The 20564-nt window shown below is 46.8% G+C and overlaps 2 protein-coding genes across 7 annotated transcripts in view; both read right to left on the bottom strand.

Moving 5' to 3' along the window:
• Nucleotides 1-359: 359 nt before the first annotated feature.
• On the bottom strand, nt 360-2667 carry kcne4 (potassium voltage-gated channel, Isk-related family, member 4). Its single transcript, XM_056441336.1, has 2 exons — nt 2440-2667; nt 360-1850 (listed from the first exon to the last, which is right to left on the bottom strand). Exon 2 carries the CDS (start codon nt 1812-1814, stop codon nt 1275-1277), a length of 540 nt encoding a protein of 179 aa, XP_056297311.1. The 5' UTR covers nt 1815-1850; nt 2440-2667; the 3' UTR covers nt 360-1274.
• Nucleotides 2668-4158: 1491 nt separating this feature from the next.
• acsl3a (acyl-CoA synthetase long chain family member 3a) overlaps nt 4159-20564 on the bottom strand; it is a 38653-nt gene continuing 22247 nt past the window's right edge. For all 6 annotated transcript variants that reach the window (XM_056440555.1, XM_056440557.1, XM_056440553.1 and 3 more), the window contains 9 exons: nt 19909-20032; nt 19599-19670; nt 14227-14366; nt 13930-14102; nt 11549-11623; nt 10918-11205; nt 10338-10452; nt 9710-9867; nt 4159-5488 (listed from right to left, as the gene is read on the bottom strand). In XM_056440555.1, the coding sequence (XP_056296530.1) occupies nt 5331-5488; nt 9710-9867; nt 10338-10452; nt 10918-11205; nt 11549-11623; nt 13930-14102; nt 14227-14366; nt 19599-19670; nt 19909-20032 (1303 nt within the window). In that variant the 3' untranslated portion in view covers nt 4159-5330. The remainder of the gene's footprint in view (nt 5489-9709; nt 9868-10337; nt 10453-10917; nt 11206-11548; nt 11624-13929; nt 14103-14226; nt 14367-19598; nt 19671-19908; nt 20033-20564) is intronic.

Here is a 20564-nt window from a genome sequence, read left to right on the forward strand (position 1 = left end):
ACGCATAACTCCCCCTACGCCTATGAATGAATGCTAATGAATTGTTCTGTTTCAGGCTACTTGTTGGAGCAGTGGAAATGCTACAAAATAAAAGCTCAGAGACACGTTTATCTTTGGATACGAGCGAGCAGGAAGAGGCTCCGTTGCTGTCGCGATGTACCGATTGAGTTATGATCTGCGTTATTCTAATGAAGGTTATACAGCTGAGGAAATAACAGGATGATAAAGGACACACCTTCATCTCCCTTTCACCAGCCTCATCTTTTCTTTTTTTAAGTGCACTGAAACAAGGAAGGCACTGCAGGAGCGCCCTCTAGTGGTGGAGCGTCGTAGTGAACGGATTACAAAATAAATAAGGATCATATTCAATTCATTTTATTTTGGTTTTCTGAAACACTGCAAAAGATTCAAATGAAGCCAAAAGGCATAGAAACAATATGCAAACCTATAAATGCATCACGGAGCCACACACACACGCACACAAACACACACACACATCTCTATATAGAGGCTCGACAAATCCTTCAAGTGGGTTCCAGGTACGTTCCAGAGACTGGGGGCCAAGAGCAAGTCAAGTTCAGTCCGAATACCCCCCCCCCCCCCGAAAAGTCTCTCCATCCGCCCTGCAGGGTGAGTCATCAGTTAAAGAAGAAGAGGAGACAATGTTGCATTTTAATATCATATTGTATTATTTAGGTGTTTTTTAAAGACATATTTAGATGTTCCAGCAGCTATCAGTGTGTGTGTGTATCTGAGTGTGTATGTGTGTGAGTGTGTGTGTGAGTACGTGCGTGTGTGAGTGTGTGAGTGTGTGTATGTACATGTATGTGTGTGTATGTGTGTGTGTGTGTGTGAGTGTGTGTACGTGTATGTGTGAGTGAGTGTGAGAGTGTGTGTGACTGTGTGACTGTGTGTGTGCGTGAGTGTGTGTGTGTGTGTGTGTGACTGTGCTGGCCTATGGTGAGCTTTCACTCTCACTAGATCTCATCATTTATGAAAACACACATTAAGAATCAGTTAAGACACTTTAAAATAAATCGCCACGACCCCTCCCCGCCCCTCCACCTATCAGTAATCTAACACACGTCACATAGACCTCCTATGTGGCCTGACTGGTCCCGCCCCTTTCATGGATATCATATCGTGGATGATTGATGGAGTTTTTTCTTCTTCTTATTGATGGCAAACTGCTGGTGTTCTGATTGGACCGCCTGCGTCACGTGGTCTCCTCTGCAGGTGGGGTTCTCCTCTTTCGGGTATTTTCTAGAGGAGGTTCAGCACGAATCATCCACGCCGTTTCTGGCCCCTCCCTTCGCGGCCTCCGCGCCGACGTCTGATTCCTCCTCCTCGATGGCGCAGCGCGTGTCCGCGGACGAGCACAGCGAGCTGACGCTGTTCTGCTCTGCGCACAGCGTGCACGCCAGCGGGGACGGCGGCGCGCTCGCGCAGTGCAGGTGCCCGAATTGGTTGCCGTGGCTACTACTACCGCAGAAGGGGATGGACAGCTGCACCGCGCGCAGCTCCGAGACGGCGGCGGGAAACGCGAGGCTGTGTTTCTTGGGTCGCGCGCCCCACTCCCGCTGCTCCTCCTCGTGCACGAGGCGCGTGAACACGTTGGTCCTCCTCTTCTCCCGCCGTTTGGAGCGCACGTAGCCCAGCATGATACCGCAGAGGAAGATTCCGTAGAAGGACATGACGATCAGGATGTACAGGTACGCGTTCCCGTCGCCTTTGCCCGCCTGGGAGCGCGCGGTGCTCTGCGTGTGCACGAAGAGCCGCTCGGGGGACGCGGTGGAGTTCTCCAGGTGCTCCATTGTTCTTCTTCTTGAGGGGAGGATCTAGAAAGTGCTCTGGAGAAAAAGATACAGAAGTACATCCATAAATATGTGGATTTATATATGTGTTTACCGTTACGCACGCATTACGCACGAATTACGCGCGCGTTACGCACGAGGATAAGGCTCCCGGTGAAAGAGGTTCGCGGGCCAAGTGATGAAAAACTTTTTTATTGGACACCCACAACTATTAAAATAGGGAAACAAATGTTTAAAACCTCTTAATTTGGAACTGATGATGACGTTTTACCCCAGGGGTCGTTTGGGTTGAGGCAAAAAGTTAAAAAAAGAAAGAAAAGTTGAGCTTCATTTAAGGCATGATTTAAAAAAGAAAAGAAATCAATGCTTCACTTGCAAAGGACATTCAGTGCATCCAGCTTCCTGGTTAATACATTTATAAAAAGTAACTTTAAAGTTTATAAGTCTGATGTTTCCAGCTGGACACTTCAAAATCAAATAATTTAAAAAGAAAAAGTTGTGTACCTACATTTTGATTTGTACATTTTGCCAAAAGTCAACACGAAAAAGTTTGAGTATTTACATAAAAACCAAACAAACAAACATTGTGTACGAACAAAAAACAGATCATAAACTGTGGACTCACCGAGCTGACGAAGACGAGTCTCACGTGAACCTTCGTCTCTTCTGGGGTCTTTTTGGCAGCGCCTCTTGATGCGAGACGTTATTTATACAGAGAGCTCCGAGTGTCACGAGTCAGATGACGGGGACTGAGTGGAAAGATGAGACGATGGAAGTCCCAGAGGGACTTAAAGAAGAAGAGGAGGAGGGGGAGGAAGAAGAAGAAGCTAATGAAATCCTCAAAAGCCCGTGAGGATGCCGGACAGAAAGAGACCCGAGGGCAGGAGATGGAAAAAGACATCTGAGGAGAACTGTTTAGAAAGTGGTGACGAACAGAGACGCCGTCGCTCTCTCCGTCAGCAGCGATGTGATCGGTGCAGAGAGGGACAGGCGCCGTCGCTCCGTGACATCATTCATCACCAAACACCTCAGAGTCCTGAGTCTGGATCACACTTTGGTAAACGTGCACACGTGTTATGGGCAGAATGGACCCGGAGCTACGATGAGGAACTTCTATTTGGCGTCCTCGTCCTCCGTCTGCAGCGACGTCTCTCACAAAACTCTTTTTTATAAATAAAGTAAGTAGTATAGTAGTAAAGTCTTTTTTAATTCAATTCAGTTTATTTTATATAGCCCAAAATCACAAATTACGACTGTCTGTATACGACATCCGTGACCTTTGACCTTTCACATTGGATCAGGAACAACTCCCCAAGAAATATAGAGAAAACCCTTTCAGGGGGGTGGGAAGTGAAGAAACCTTCAGGAGAGCATCAGAGGAGGATCCCTCTCGAGGATGGACAGATGTCATGTGACCAGATGGAAGCGTTACAGAGTTACATGAACACATTATTATTTGTAACTGTCAAATAAAAGTCCTGGAGTGAAAGAGGGCGTCTCGAGAAACTATGGTTTCTTTTATTTAAATGGTTTATTATCAGTTCCCAGATGTTCCGTCATTGTCACATCTGCATCTGAACACATGTGGATTCCTTCTTTTATTTATTTAGCTTTTTCCCCAAAAACTTTTATGTATCTAAAATGGTGCTGAAAAATAATAACAAATTATATGTATGTATATATATATATATATGTATGTATATATATATAATATATAATATATAATATAAATATATATCATATATAAATATATATGATATATATAATATATAAATTTATGCAATATATATAAATATATATATATAAATATATATATAATATATATATTATATCTATATATATATTTTAAATCAGTGGATAACTATGTCAAAGCTTTGTGATTATGGAAAAGAGCAGGTTTAGTAACATGAACATAATCGAATCCTGCAAAGAACTCTGTGACGCTCATTTACCTGTAAAGTACCCTTTCAAAGTAAAAGCTCAAACAGAGTCCAAAGCTCACGTGAGCGGAATCATTTCAAAGGCGGTGGTTTTGCTGCTTTATTGTTGTTTACAGCGGTTTTATTTTATTTTAAAGTGTTTGTAATTCAAAGAGGGGCTTCTTTTCGTTTAGGACGGATTTAATTTGAACGTCACTGGTAAGAACCTGTGTGACTGGGGAGCTGGCTTGAAGACTCGTCTCTATTATTGTGTCTTTAACTCTGCAGACATAAATACACGTCATCATTTCACTGAAACACTGAGTACAAAAGAGTGACATCGCTTTTCAAACCTTCAATTCAATGAATAAGACAATGAAACACACAATAAAACACACAATAAAATACACAATAAAACACACGTCGACCGAACACGTCTCATCTTTATTCGCTTTGTTTCGGGTAATTTTTTCCAAAAGGCAAATCACAAATAAATAGTCGGACGCTCTCGGTGCCGAGAGGGAGCGGAGCTCCGAGGAAGAGGTTGCCGACCACACACACATACACACACACACACACACACACATACACATGTACACACACTCACAGAATCACAGTGACTCAGGATCACAGGAGAAGGCAACAGGTGTCACGTGGTGAGGGATGATGGCCGCCGCGGACACAACTTGGGACGAGTCACACACACACACACACACACACACACACACACACACACACACACACACACACACACACACACACACAGAAAACAAAACCCCACGGCCTCGAGCCGTCAAAGCGCGCTCGTTTCTTTCCACATCGGGAGCGCTTCATTTACGACGCCGTCTGCGATCGAACGGCCTTATTTGGATATTTTGAGCCGTCCTCGCGTCGCGGCGGCCATTAATCCACGACGATTACATCTGTAAGACGAGCACGTGAAAGATAAAGTCTCTTCTCCACTGGACCGCACAACAGAGCTTCTTCGTTTCTCTTTTTAAATAAGAATATTAGATGAAATCTGTCATAAAACAAAAAAAGGGACCACGACCTCATCGTCGATATAAAGATACAAGTTGTTACGCCGTGAAATGACTTCGGCATCGCTGTTATTGTTTTTTAACCGACTAGTTTTTTCTCATGACTTTGTGCTTTTGGGATCGAGATGTGCCGACGGGGGGGGGGGGGAGACGTCCCGCCACCGTGTGAGTCACAGTCCCGCCTGCTGGGGGGGGGGGGGGAGGCCAAATAAACCAGAACTCGAAAACACAGGAAAAAAAGAACCAGAAAGACTTCGCCGCCTCCCGGCCTGCAGGAGGACGGCGTGCCGAGAGCTTTACGGCGAGATAAAGGAACGAGTTCAACACGACGAGGAAACAAACATGTCCCCCCCCCCCCCCATCCCGACCGGAGAGTTCAACAGACATCAGCCGTTTCATAACTCACATCTGGCACAATAAAGAGGTCAAACACCCGGAGGAGAGGAGGACACATACAGAGGGGGGGGGGGGGGTCTGCCTTTACAGATTCGGGTCTCTTGTGTTCATGGGGGGGAGGGGGGGTGTTCGGGGGGGTCATCGATGCCGCCGCCGCCCGGTCACTTCCCGCCGTACATCCTCTCGATGTCGTCCTGGTAGCGCGTCTTCAGCTCCTTGCGCTTCAGCTTGAAGGCGTCCGTCACTAAGCCCGTCTCGGGGGTCCAGGGGTCCGGGCTCAGGCAGATCTTGCGGGGCGTCTCGAAGCGCTCGAGCTGGGCTGAGACGAGGATGAAGAGGACGAAGAGGATGAAGAGGTTTAACTCAAGGTCATTAGAAGAATAAGAAAAGGCATCTCGGGAAAAGAAAAAAAAAACCTCTCCTTTGACCTTTGACACACACATACATACACACAAACACACACACATACACACAAACACACACACACATACACACAAACACACACATACACACACACACACACACAAACACACACATACACACAAACACACACACATACACACACATACATACACATATATATACATATATATATATATACATATATACACAAATACACACTTATATACACATATACACAAATACACACATATATACACAAATACACACAAATACACACTTATACACATATATACACAAATACACACATACAAATACACACACATAACACAACACACACATACACAATACACATACACACATACACACATACACAATATACACATACACACACATACACACATACACAAACACACACAAACACACACATACACCCACACATACACAAACACCCACATACACACAAACAAATACACACACACAAACACACAAACACACACAAACACACACATACACACAAACAAATACACACACACACACACACGTACACAAACACACACAAACACACACACATAAACACGTACACACACAAACACACACACATGGATGTCGGAGGAGGTTACCGACTCAGCCATCGAGCCGGCAGGATTTTCCGTCCACCGCGCGGACAGAACAAAGACTCTCTCTGGTAAAGATCGTGGAGGGGGGGTATGTCTCATGATAAACAGATCTTGGTGCAACCAAAGTCATGTACATACTCTCAAGTCGTTCTGTTCCCCGGACCTGGAGTACCTAATGCTCATGTGTCGACCATTCTGGCTACGGCGGGAGTTTACAGCAGTCACCGTAACTGCTGTGTACATTCCGCCTCAAGCTAACACGGACATAGCGCTGAAGGAACTCTACGGCGATCAGCGAGCAGGAGTCGGCACACCCGAGGCTGCTTTCATTGTGGCGGGGACTTCAACAAAGCGAACCTGAAGAAAGTTCTCCAAGTTCTACCAACACATAACAAGCAACACGCGGGGGGAGCGGATTCTCGACCACTGCTACACTCCCTTCCGGGATGGATACAAAGCCCTCCTCCGCCCACCGTTCGGCAAATCGGACCACCGCTCCATCCAACTACTCCCGCCTACAGGCAGAGGCTGAAGCAGCAACCAATCGCTGTGAAGGAAGTGCAACGCTGGTCGGACCAATCGGAGTCTATGCTACAGGACTGTTTTGAACGTGCGGACTGGGATATGTTCAGGGTCGCGTCGGACAACAACGTCAGTGAGTACGCGTCCTCAGTCACCGGGTTCATCAAGAAATGCATAGATGACGTTGTTCCTACCAAGTCGGTTCGGTTATCCCAACCAGAAACCGTGGATAAATGGCGATGTTCGCTGCACTCCGCCGCGTAACACCGCCTTTGACTCGGGAATATGGCGGAATACAAAAGAGCCCGCTCGACCTCCGTAAGACCATCGGCTCTGCCAGCGGGAGTTCAGGAACAAGGTGGAGGAAAAGCTCAAGAGCCATGGCGTGAGAGGTGTGTGGAAGGGCTACAGACAATCACGGACTTCAGAGGAGAACCAGCGGTGAAGAGAACTCCTCTACCTCCCTCCCAGGCGAGCTAAATACATTCTTTGCTCGGTTCGGCGTGACGGCAGCCCGCCGAAGGCAGCGCTGCCGAGGAGACCAGCCTGCTGATCATCTCAGAGGCTGGCGTGCACAGAGCCTTCAAGCGGGTGGACATCCGGGCGGCAGGTCCCGACCACATCCCGGGGCGCGCCCTCAGAGCATGTGCAGACCAGTTGGCAGGAGTCTTCGCAGACATCTTCAACCTCTCCCTGTCCCAGGCTGTTGTTCCTGAGAGCTTCAAGATGTCCACCATTGTGCCTGTCCCCAAACACCCCAAGGTAACCTGCCTGAATGACTGGAGACCCGTAGCCCTCACCTCGATTGTCAGTAAGTGCTTAGAGAGGTTGGTGAAGGACTTCATTTGTTTCATGCTGCCTGCCACGCTGGAGCCATGGCAATTTGCATATCGTCAAAACAGATCCACCGCAGCGCAATTGCCATGGCACTTCACACCGACCTTTCCCACCTGGAGGGAGGAACTGTTGTGTGCGAATGCTGGTTGTGGACTACAGCTCAGCGTTCAACACTATTGTTCCCGCCAAGCTCGACACCAAGCTCAGAGGTCTAGGCCTGCACTCTACCATGTGCAGCTGGATACTGGACTTCCTGTCGGGCCGCCGCCAGGTGGTGAGGATGGGCAGTACCACCTCAGAGCCGCTGACCCTCAACACGGGAGCCCCTCAGGGATGCGTGTTGAGCCCTCTCCTCTACTCCTGTACACCCACGACTGCACGGCCATGCACAGCTCCAACGTCATCATCAAGTTTGCTGGCGACACAACAGTGTTGGGGCTGATCACCGCGGACAACGAGACAGCCTACAGGGAGGAGGTTGGATCACTGGTACAGTGGTGCCAGGAGAACAGCCTCGTCCTCAACGTCAAGAAGACCAAGGAGCTGATCGTGGACTACAGGAAGCGGAGAGGAGAGCACACCCCCATCTCCATAGACGGAGTTGCAGTAGAGAGGTCAGCAGCTTCAAGTTCCTCGGCGTGCACATCTCCGAGGACCTCACATGGACCACGCACACCACTCACGTGGTGAAAAGGGCCCAACAACGCCTGTATTTCCTTAGGCGACTGAGGAAATTCAACATGGCCCCCCGCATCCTCAGAACATTCTACACCAGTACCATCGAGAGTGTTCTGACAGGTTGCATCACCGTCTGGTACGGGAACTGCACCGCCCTGGAGCGTAGGGCACTACAGAGGGTGGTGCGGTCGGCACAGTACATCGTTGGAGGTGAGCTTCCCTCCATCCTGGACATATACACCAGGCGGTGCGTGGCCAGGGCCAAACGGATGATGAAAGACAATAACCACCCCGGCCACAAACTGTTCACCCTTCTACCGTCAGGCAGGCGATACCGCAGTATCAAGTGCCGCACAAACAGACTGAGGGACAGCTTCTTCAGTCAGGCCATCAGGCTGCTGAACAAGGACTGATACCCTCATTAACACTATACACCAGAACATATTCTGTGAATATATATGGCCATGGTGTATATTTTATTACATTGTTTTATATATATATATATTGTATATATATATTGTATATATATACATATATATATATATATTGTCTCAAAAAAGTGTATATTTTATTACATTGTTTTATATATACAGGACTGTCTCAGAAAATTAGAATATTGTGATGAAGTTCTTTATTTTCTGTAATGCAATTAAAAAAACAAAAATGTCATGCATTCTGGATTCATTACAAATCAACTGAAATATTGCAAGCCTTTTATTCTTTTAATATTGCTGATTATGGCTTACAGCTTAAGAAAACTCAAATATCCTATCTCTAAATATTAGAATATCATGAAAAAGTATACTAGTAGGGTATTAAACAAATCACTTGAATTGTCTAATTAACTCGAAACACCTGCAAGGGTTTCCTGAGCCTTGACAAACACTCAGCTGTTATAAATCTTTTTTTTAACTTGGTCTGAGGAAATAATAAAATTTTATGAGATAGGATTTTAGAGTTTTCTTAAGCTGTAAGCCATAATCAGCAATATTAAAAGAATAAAAGGCTTGCAATATTTCAGTTTATTTGTAATGAATCCAGAATGCATGACATTTTTGTTTTTTTAATTGCATTACAGAAAATAAAGAACTTTATCACAATATTCTAATTTTCTGAGACAGTCCTGTATATATTGTCATGATGTATATTCTATTACATTGTTTTATATATATATATTGTTAATACTTTCTTCTTTTTTTTGTGTGGATATTGTATAGTTTATTCTCATTCTTATTCTTTTTTTTAGTCTGCTACTGCTGTCGGGTGTTTTGCACATAAGAATTTCACAAACCGATTATACTTGTATAAAAGGGGATGTGACAATAAAAACTTGAAACTTGAAACTTGATTGAAACACACACACGTACACAAACACACACAAACACACACACACACACACGTACACACACAAACACACACACATACACCCACACATACACACACACACACACACCCCCTCCCCTCTGACCTCTGACCCCCCCTACCTGCCGTGGCGGTCTCGGTGAGCACCTTGAGGACCAGCTCCTCCATGGCGGCGCTGCCACACAGCTCCTCGCACGGCCCTCTGATGCCGTACTGCTCGGCCAGCGCCAGCAGCTGCTTCTGATTGGGCACCACGAAGCCAATCACGTACGCCTCGTCGCTGCGGAGCGACAAGAGGGCGGCGCCGCGGTCAGCGCCACGCTGACCTTCATCGGACATCTTTAAATCTGCTTCTTTTGTTCTACGTAGCCAGAAACTGCAGTTCCTCGAATGGCCACTGGAGGCTGGCTCCTAGAGGGCCGTTTACAGGAAGTAGACGTTCACGAAGCCTCGATTAAGGCAACTTTGCTGCCGCCATCTTGGCTTTTTTGCAACCGATGAACAGGAAGTGACCATATCTGGACTGAGGAGGAGTGACGTAGAGACCTTTCAATCACCTTTTAAGCCCCGCCCCTAAAGCGTCCCCTGCTTTATGGTCTGTGTGACTCTAGATGACCATAAAGTATAAATGATGACATCATGCTGTCTAGAAGAAGACTTGAAACTAGAGACTGAGACATGACCTCATGCTCAGGGAGTTGATGATACTGAAGTACACACACACACACACACACACACACACACACACACCTGTTGGCGTAGGCACAGATGTTGTCGACCAGAGGGCAGTTCTTCAACATGGACTCCACCTTCCCCAGGGACACGTACTCGCCCGCCTGCAGCTTCACCAAGTCCTTCTTACGATCTGTAAACACCCAACGGTCAACAGGTCAACAGGTCAACAGGTCATCAGGTCAACAGGTCATCAGGTCATTAGGTCAACAGGTCATCAGGTCAACAGGTCATCAAGTCATTAGGTCAACAGGTCATCAGGTCAACAGGTCATCAAGTCAACAGGTCATCAGGTCAATAGGTCCTTCCCTCCCTCCCTCCCTCCCTTCCTTCCTTCCCTCCCTCCCCCTTCCCTCCCTCCTTCCTTCATTCCTTCTCTCCCTCTCTCCTTCCTTCCCTCCCTCCTCCCTCCCTACCTCCTTCCTTCCCTCCATCCATATCTCTCTGCATCCCTCCTTCCTTCCCTCCTTCCCTTCCTCCTTCCCTCCTTCTTTCCATCCCTCCCTCCTTTCTTTCTTTCTTCCTTCCCTCCCTCCCCCCTCCCTCCCTCCCCCTCCTTCCTTCCTTCCCTCCATCCCTCCCTCCTTCCCCCCCTCACCAATGATCTTGAGGCAGCCGTCTCCGTGGAACTCTCCGACGTCTCCGGTGCAGAACCACCTCTGGCCGTCCTCGTCGGTGAAGAAGTCCTCCTGGTTCCTCTCCTGGTTCTTCTCCTGGTTCCTCTCCTGGCTCCTCTCCTGGTTCCTCTCCTGGTTCTTCTCCTGGTTCTTCTCCTGGTTCCTCTCCTGGTTCCTCTCCTGGTTATTGTAGTACCCCATGGTGACGTTGGGGCCTCCGATCAGGATCTCTCCCCTCGGGTGCGGCTTGTCGGTTTTACGGTAACCGCCTGTAAAACCGGCGGGTTGCGAAAATGAAAAATGCAAAAATGAAAAGAGAAGAAGAGAAACCCAGACGTGCTTATTGTTCATTAAAAATTATATTTCTGCTCTGCAGGAGGGAGATAAACTCGACTCGATAAGTATCAGGCGTAATAAAAAAGAGTTATGAGTCAATAAAAAGATGGAGGTTGTTTTGGGGAGTGGAGGAAGGGAAGCTTCTCCTTACAAGGTCTCTGCAAGAGGAACGGTGGAGAAGTTGATGAACTGATGAATACTTCAAGAAAGACAAGGAAAAACAAAAGGCCGATGCGTGTCCTTGAGAACCCATGTGTGTGTGTGTGTGTCACTCACCCTCCAGCCAGTCCTTGAGCTTGATCTCACAGCAGACCAGCGGCCCCCCCACCCTCCCAGTGCTGTAATCCCACACTGCAACAGACAGATGACCACGTTAATTTAATATAATTATTATTCACTTATTCTAGGACAAAAACACAAAAACTCACGTTTTATTTGTAACTATGTGCATGTTTTTTATTTGTAACTATGTGTTTATTATGTTTCTTTATTTGTAACGATGTGTTTATTATGTTTTTTTATTTGTAACTATGTGTTTATTATGTTTCTTTATTTGTAACTATGTGTTTATTATGTGTTTTTTTATAACTGTGTTTATTATGTTTTTTGTTTGTAACTATGATTTTATTATATATTTTTGTTTGTAACTATGATTTTATTATATATTTTTATTTGTAACTATGTCTTTATCATGTATTTTACATTTGTATACATGTGTTTATTATGGTTTTTTTGTAACTTATTTTATTATGGTTTTATTTTGGTAAATATGTGTTTATTGTGTTTTTTGACTTACAATTATACGCCAAAGACACAGATACCGATACAGGTTCAGTGTCTTGCTCAAGGACACAACAACTAGGGCAGGGATTGAACCCCGAACCCTCTGACTGAAAGACCGACCTGCTAACCACAGTCACCATGACTACTTTAGCCTGCATTACAGTTTTTCTCCATTGCTTTGGCTCAATTCTTGAAACAGAAATTACATTCTCAAAACAACTTGTGCAAACCTCCAAACCACTGGGAACTTGTTCATAACAGATTTGAATTTCTCATTCCTTTAATCAAATTGCAATTGTTTTAGAAACTCCTTGCAAATGACAAGTACAGTTGCCTACAGCTTGCACACATTTCAAATGATTTAGCACATCTGTGCAAACGGTTAGGTACAATTGCCTTCAGTTAGCCCAATTACCAATTGAATACATCTTGCTGGTCTAAACCGACGGTTGCTTCTCAGTCAAGTGGTTGTTCTCTGCAAAACATCTTGGCATAATTTCCTTGTGTACATCATCACCTGCACAATAGTTCACTCCACTGTCAAAATCGTTCAGGCACATAATACCATGAAAAACATCATGGTATATACTGTAATATAGATCTCTTGGATCATCGGCTTCATTTTCAGGTGCAACTAGAACTTTACTAATCAAGGAGTACATGAGCATCGGACTCTAAACCAGGGGTCCATTCTCCAGGCAATGGATGCTGCTTGTGCCGATGTCACAGCAGATCAGTGCAGGGGATGGTTGGGTCATGCACGGCGATTCTTCCCCCGTTGCATAGCAAGGGAGAACATCAGATGCGATGTTGACGAAAATCTGTGTCCAGACAGACGTGAGCGAGAGGATGAGCAGGAGAGTGAGGATGAACTCCAGCTTTGAGCTCCAGCTTTGCTTTACTTTCCTACTGTATGTTTTGTTACAGTAGTGTAGGCTATACTTAATTTTATTTTTGATGTGCTTTTTGTTTGACACTATTTTTTGCTGTGCACATTTTCTGTTTCTATTTTGCAATTACTGTAACAATTTCCATGGCAGTATAAGTGCAATACAGTATGTGATGTGAAACCTTGTTGGCTCCTCTTGAATGAATCTTTGTGCTGTTTGATACACATAGTATTCTGGAAAGACAACATCTCCTACAGTAACCATTCAGTGTCAAAGGACTAAGCCAAGATTGAAATGTGCACATGAGGGATATTTCTATGGTCCACTGCCATACTGACAAAACATCGAAACATTTTGACCTGCAGTGTTTAAACAATGACGAAGGGACTTTTCATTTTGGGGGCACTGACTATTTGTATGAGAAAAGGAATTAGTTTTGACTGATGAGTTGTCTGTTTTGGGAGAGATATGACCTTTTGCAGGTGTGCCATAGTGTTTTGCTAAACCATCTACGTTATTTTGGCAAATGTATTTAAAGCTTTGAGGATGTCCTTTTTTTCAAGAGAGATGAGCCACAGCAATCGAGAAGGAAGTTTTCATTTTGGGGGCACTGACTATTTTTATGAGAAAATGATTTGGGTTTGAAGCTTGAGCTAACTGTTTTGGGTGAGATATGACCTTTTGAAGGGGATCTATGTAGTTGTGCTGAACCATATAGGCTATTTTACCAAATGCACTAAGAGCTTTGAGAATGTAATTTATGTTTCAAGAATTGAGCCAAAGCAATGGAGAAAAACTGTAATGTGACTTGACTACTCTAATGCTTATTCATTATTCACATTCCTAGGGGCTGCATGGCGGTGGAGTGGATCCCCGATCCCGGGCTTCCCAAATGTCTCCGGTGACCCCGACGCGCTTCGGACAAACGGAATACGCACTCCCCCCATTTCTTTTTTCTCTCTCTGAACTCGGAGGCTGACTTACTCTCGCTGATGGTGCCGGCGCCGCAGGTCTCCGTGAGGCCGTAGCCCTGACCCACCGGGCAGCACAGACACACGTTCATGAAGCGCTGCGTGGCGGCGGACAGCGGCGCTCCGCCCGACAGCAGCACCCGCATCCGGCCGCCCAGCAGGGAGCGCACCTTCCCGAACACCAGCCTGCACGGACGGACAGGGAGAAAGGAAGCGGAGAGAGAGTCACCCGGAGAGCAACACCGAGAACACACACACACACGCACGCACACACACACACACACACACACACACACGCGCACACACACACCTGTCGCAGAGAGGCGTGCTGTTTCCTTTGGCGAGCTGCTCCAGTTTGTAGTTGTACGCCAGCGTGAAGAGCGTCCGCTGGACACAGTTCATCTCCTCCACCTTGGTCATCACGTTCTTGTAGATGCGATCCATGATCTCCTGTAGGGGGGGGGGGGGAGATATAGGAGACTCAATGCAATATTATAAAGACTGAGAGGAGCTGATGAAGACATACAAACCAGATATACAGTGGGTACAGAAAGTATTCAGACCCCTTTAAAATGTTTCACTCTTTGTTTCATTGCAGCCATTTGCTAAAATGAAAAAAGTTCATTTTATTTCTCCTTGATGTCCACTCAGAACCTCATCTTGACAGAAAATAACAGAAATTTAGAAATGTTTGCCAATTTATTAAAAAAGAAAAACTGAAATATCACAAATATCTGTAGACCAACTATAAACTCCACATATGAAGCCCAGTTGGCTTCCTGCCTCCTCTTGTCTCCTATCTCCATTATGTGTCTTTACTTTGTAATTGCATTGCTTGAATTCAGCAAATAAATAAACCTAAATCCTCCAAATTCCCAAGAGTCACAGTATAGACGTGTGTGCAAATTGACCGTCCGCTAAGTCCCGCCCCCTGTTCGCTAAGTCCCGCCCCCTCCAACGCGAAGCGAAGGATCCATCCCGTCATATTTCTTGACGCATTACACACACACACAGTCCGTGACCCCCTCTCACCTCCATCTCTCTCCCCCTGACGGTACGATCACAATCGCCAAAATGTTTAAGCTCGAGAGGCCAGAGCTCGAGAAAAAAACACAGAAAAAAACCGAACAGTTAGAGGACGGAAGAAGAGGAACGCTGGAGCCCGATGTGTGACCTGCATGATGTCCTATGGTTGCATCACGGATTACTCACAAGTGACCCATAAAACCAGAGGAGCACAGAGGTCAACACGGCGACGCTGTGTTAATGGAATAATGAGGCTGAGAGGCTGAGAGGCTGAGAGGCTGGAACCAGAACGTGAGATGGCGCGGCAGTGTCCAGTCGCCGTCGCGGCAGCTCCGCGGAGATTGTGCGCTCTTTTAGTTTTTGTGTTTATTTTTAATATTTTCTTTTTGCCGCCACAAACATCGGCACTAACAACATCGACCGCAGCACACTTTTGGACATAAACTTTTGCCAAAACAAGGGTTTTGTCCACTTTTCCATCGATCCAGCGTGGCGGCAGAGATCGTCGCAGGCGAACCCACAACAACAGCAGTGGAGCCGCTACGGGAAGACGGCGAAAACATCGAGGAAGCGGGCGGAATTGAACAGACTGAGAGTTCAAGCCCACCGTCCACCTCTGCCCAGCATCCTTCTTGCTAACGTCCAGTCTCTGGAAAATAAGATGGATGATTTTAGGGCAGATCAGATTCCAACGGGACATGCGGGATTGTAACATCTTTGTCTGGCGGAAACTTAGCTGACCCGCTGGTGCGGATCGAGTCATATGCCCAACCGAGTCCTTCTCTGTTTTCCGTGCAGACAGAACGGAAGAGTCTGGTAAATCTAAGGGTGGAGGGGTCTGCTTCATGACGAACAACATGTGGTGCGATCCCAAGAACATTAAGACTCTTTCTCGTTCCTGCTCGCCGAACCTGGAACATCTGACGATCTCATGCCGTCCATTCTACCTTCCCGGGAGTTCAGCTCGGTCATCACCACAGCCGTCTACATTCCACCACAAGCGGACACCGGCGTAGCACTATCGGACCTACATGATGTGTTATGTCGGCATCAGAACAAGTATCCCGAGCGGCTGTGGTGGTGGCTGGGGACTTTAACAAGGCAAACCTAAAAAGTCATGCGAACTTTCACCAGCACATTACGTGTGCTACCAGAGGAAAGAACGTTGGACCACTGCTATCGCCATTCAAGAGAGGCTATAAGGCTGTCTCTCTCCCTCCGTTAGGAAATCAGACCATGCCGCCATTTTCTGCTTCGAGTATAAACAAAGGATCGCGGGAAGCGGTAGTGACGAGGAACGTAATGCGGTGGTCTGACCAATCAGAGGCTGAGCTACAGGGCGCTCTGAGTATTGTCGACTGGGACATGATCCAATCCAGTTCCAGTGGCGTCAGCGAGTTTTGGAAGTAGCAATGAGCCTCATAGCAACGCTTAACGGACACCATCGTCCCCACGGTAAAGTTAGGGTCTTTCCTAATCAAAAGCCGTGGGTTGATAGATCCATCCGTGAAGCTGTGAGCGCCCGTACTGCTGCCTATAACTCCGGTCTTGTATCCGGCAACATGGGCGAGTACAAGGCAGCGGTCTATGGACTGAGGAGGCGGTGAAGGCGCCAAAAGAAGGTACCGAGACAGAGTGGAATCACAGATGGAGCAGCGCGACACCAGGCGCCTATGGCAGGGGCTACGGACTATCACAAACTACCGGAGCAGACCCGGCGCTATGGTGAGTGCCGGCGCATCCCTAGCGGACGACCTGAACTCATTTTATGCACGGTTTGAGGCTAGCAACAACAGCGCTAGCTCATGACTAACAACAACACCGTTAGCGTAGCGGTGAGTTCTACCGCTGGGGATGAACACACACTCTCTGTGACCGAGCACAGTGTGAGGAGGGCTCTGTTGAGGTGAACACCAGGAAAGCTGCAGGTCCAGATGGCATATCTGGGCGAGTACTGAAGACCTGTGCTAACCAGCTAGCTCAGTGTTCACCACAATATTCAACCTCTCCTGGCTGAGTCCGTGGTCCCGCCTGCTTCAAGAGATCCACTATTGTCCCTGTGCCCAAGAATGCTTCTCCAGCATGTATGAATGACTACCGACCGGTGGCCCTCACCTCGGTGGTCATGAAATGCTTGAGAGGCTGATAAAGGACTACATCTGCGCCTTCCTCCCTTCCTCCATGGACCCGCTGCAGTTTGCTTATCGCCCAAACAGATCCACGGATGATGCTGTCTCCCAGGTACTGCACACCACACTCTCTCATCTGGACAGCCAGAGGGGGCTATGTGAGACTACTGTTCATTGATTATAGTTCAGCTTTCAACACCATAGTCCCTCCAGACTGGCGGCAAGCTGATTGAGCTGGGACTGAACACCCCCTGTGTGCTTGGATCCTGGACTTCCTGACCGCCAGGCCACAGGTGGTCAGGGTGGGCAGACACACCTCAAATCCCTCACCCTGAACACAGGATCCCCAGGGTTGCGTCCTCAGCCCCTACTGTACTCCCTGTACACACATGACTGTGTGGCCAGGTTCAGCTCAACACCATCATCAAGTTTGCGGATGACACAGTGGTGGTGGGCCTGATCTCCGACAACGGCGAGAAGGCCTACCTGGAGGAAGTTGCTGATCTGTCACTCTGGTGCGGGACAACAGCCTCATCATGAATGTCACCAAAACTAAGGAGCTGATTGTGGACTTTAGGAAGGTACAACAACAGAGGCGTACTCACCACTGGGGATTAACGGGACTACTGTGGAGAGGGTGAGCGGTATAAATACCTGGGAGTCCACATCACGGAGGATCTGACATGGTCAACAAACACAGACACTCTGGTGAGAAAGGCAAGGCAGCGCCTCTACCACCTCAGGCAGCTGAGGAAATTTAAAGTTTCCCAGAGGATCCTTCAGTCCTTCTACTCTGGAGCTGTAGAGGCGTCCTGACAGGAAGCATCACAGCCTGGTTTGGCAACTGCTCCGCTCAGGACAGGAAGGCTCTGCAGAGAGTAGTGCGTTGGCTGAGCGCACTATTGGAACTACACTCCCACCCTGCAGGACTTGTACACCAGGAGGTGCAGAACCAGAGCCGGCAGGATCATGAAGGATCCTCACCACCCCAACAACAGACTGTTTCAGCTGCTGCGGTCAGGCAGGCGCCTCCGTAGTCACGCTGCAGAACAGAGAGACTGAGACGGAGTTTCTTTCCTCAGGCCATCAGGATTGTGAACTCCGACCTCACCAGGACCCCCACATAGACCCACACAACTGCCCCTCTTAGGCACACACACACACACACACACACACACTTACTGTAAATATTGTGTTGTTTTTTATTTGTAAATAGTGTGTACTTGTTGCCCTTGCACATTCCTGCTGAGCATTGCCACTTTCATTTCACTGCACACCCTGTGTGTGTATGTGACAAATAAAACATCTTGAATCTTGAATCTTGAATCTAGAGCTTGACTACTAATACAATAAAAAAAGGTTGACATTGCATTATTCGCCTTTTGCAAGGAAGAAAAATAACCCACACATTCCTTAAAGGGGACATACGTATGTCTACTTTAGAATAAAGTGGGTTTATGAGAGTGAATTAAGTGTTTTGTGTGTTTGGCTTGGACGTCTTGACTTCTACGACATTAATAACTAAAACGGTAATCTCAATTATGCCATTAGGGGGTCACAGATTTTTGCCGGGGAGAAAAGTCGTACACAAGATTTAAGTCGTAAAATTGACACGAAACTGAAGAAAAGACGACAAATTTACTCGGTTATCTTCAGTTTCTTCCGGGACCTGAACAGCGGTCTCCTGGGTGAAAGTCGTGTGTTTGTGCGCACGCTGTTTCATGTGATGCAAAGCGGACTCGAGATGCGAAAATACATTCAAAAGCAGGACTCGTCGTTAAAAAACACACAACTAAAACACAAAAAACAGCTGGTCCTTGTGTGTGTGTCTGTGTTGTGTGTGTTTGTGTGTGTATTGTGGGTAAAGCAGTGAGAGAGGAAGTCGACACAGGATTCACGCAGCAGCCCGTTGTCATATCACAGCAAATAACTTGTACGTGTGTGTGTGTGTGTGAGTGTGTGTGTGTGTGTGTGAGTGTGTGTGTGTGAGTGTGTCGTGGGGGATAACCACATGGGGCTTTCTCACGTTCTGTTTACAGCTGTGAATGGTTCCAGACACTGGGGCCCTCTGGCCTTTACACTACGACCACTGGGAGATGAGAGGAGGGGGGGGGGGGGGCGGGCATGATGTGAGAGAGAAGGGGGAGAACTAGTCGGCCTACATTCAAACCAACGAGAGCAACAACGGGATTATGATATATTGTCGGGGGTTTAATCGGCTTTTTAAATGTTTTAGTTAAAGTTAAAGTTGCGTCATACCTCCGTATTTAAAGAGTTGCATCTCTCACTCTCGACTTTAAGTTAATGCATTTAAAAAACATTAAAAAATCGTCCGACAAGACGACGGCAAAGATCGTAAACTCTGTCAACTGGGGCTAGACATGAGAGCTGTGAGACTCAATCAAAAGTGAGGAAAAAAACCCATAAAATAATCAAATGATCTCTGTAAGAAAAGGGGCGAGCGATGTGAAGGTTTTAACGGCGCACGGCGCACGGCGCACGCCACACGTTGATGTTCTTCACGTACCGGGACCGCCGCCATCAGAGTGGGCCGCAGGGCGCTGGTGTCTCCTTTGCTTCCTTTCTTGATCTTGGTTGACTTTGAGGAAGAAGAAGAAGAATAAGAAGAAGGTGGAGGAGGAGGAGGAAGGAGAAAGAGGAAGAAGAAGAGGAAGAAGAAGAAGAAGGAAGAAGAAGAAGAAGGAAGAAGAAAAAGGAGAAGAAGAAGGAGGAGGAGGAGGAGGAAGAGGAAGAACAAGAAGGAGAAGAAGAACAAGAAGAAGAAGGAGGAGAGGGAGGAGGAAGAAGAAGAAGAATCTGGTTACACCCCTCGTCACCTGGTCGGCGAGCGTCTGCGGTGACGAGTATCCGATCCGGCAGCCGTGGGCGACGCTCACCAGCTCGGCGCTGAGCTCCAGCACATGGGCGAGCGGCAGGTATCCGATGTACGTGTCCTCCTCGCTGAGGCCACACCCACTCATCAGTCATTACACAGGTCACATGGGGACCAATGGGAGCCCAGGACGTTTTACCAAATTTCAATGACCAACATTTTTTTTAAATCTCGGTGTAAACATGAAAAAATTATCAAATGTCATATTTAAACTAACAATGAGAATTCCAAAGCATACAGTATAAAACCTAAAATCACACAAATTAATGAGAGACAATAGTTTGATTAAAATAAAGAAAAGAAAAAGCTTATATTTTGAGCGACTTTCTTTTAAAAACATATTGATTATTTAAAACTCTGCGTAAATGAACATATATGAATAAAACACATTTCCAGGACTTTTCCAAAACGTTTTCATGACTGGAAAAAAACATACAAAAATTCCATGACTTTTCCAGGTTTTCCATGACCGTGTGAACCCTGTGTTGACATCGTTAGAAGGGAAGCGGCCATCTTTCTATTTGCTTGGACTTTTAAAAAAAGTATTTCTGGAGACGCAATTTTATTATTTTTCTATAGTTTTTCTATTTCATGCATCTT

This window comes from Pseudoliparis swirei, chromosome 20 (genome assembly GCF_029220125.1).
Source record: "Pseudoliparis swirei isolate HS2019 ecotype Mariana Trench chromosome 20, NWPU_hadal_v1, whole genome shotgun sequence".
Taxonomy (NCBI): Eukaryota; Metazoa; Chordata; class Actinopteri; order Perciformes; family Liparidae; genus Pseudoliparis; species Pseudoliparis swirei.

Bases quoted from the DNA above. Each gene is read 5' to 3' on its own strand.
- kcne4 (XM_056441336.1), bottom strand. From the start codon at position 1,814: ATGGAGCACCTGGAGAACTCCACCGCGTCCCCCGAGCGGCTCTTCGTG.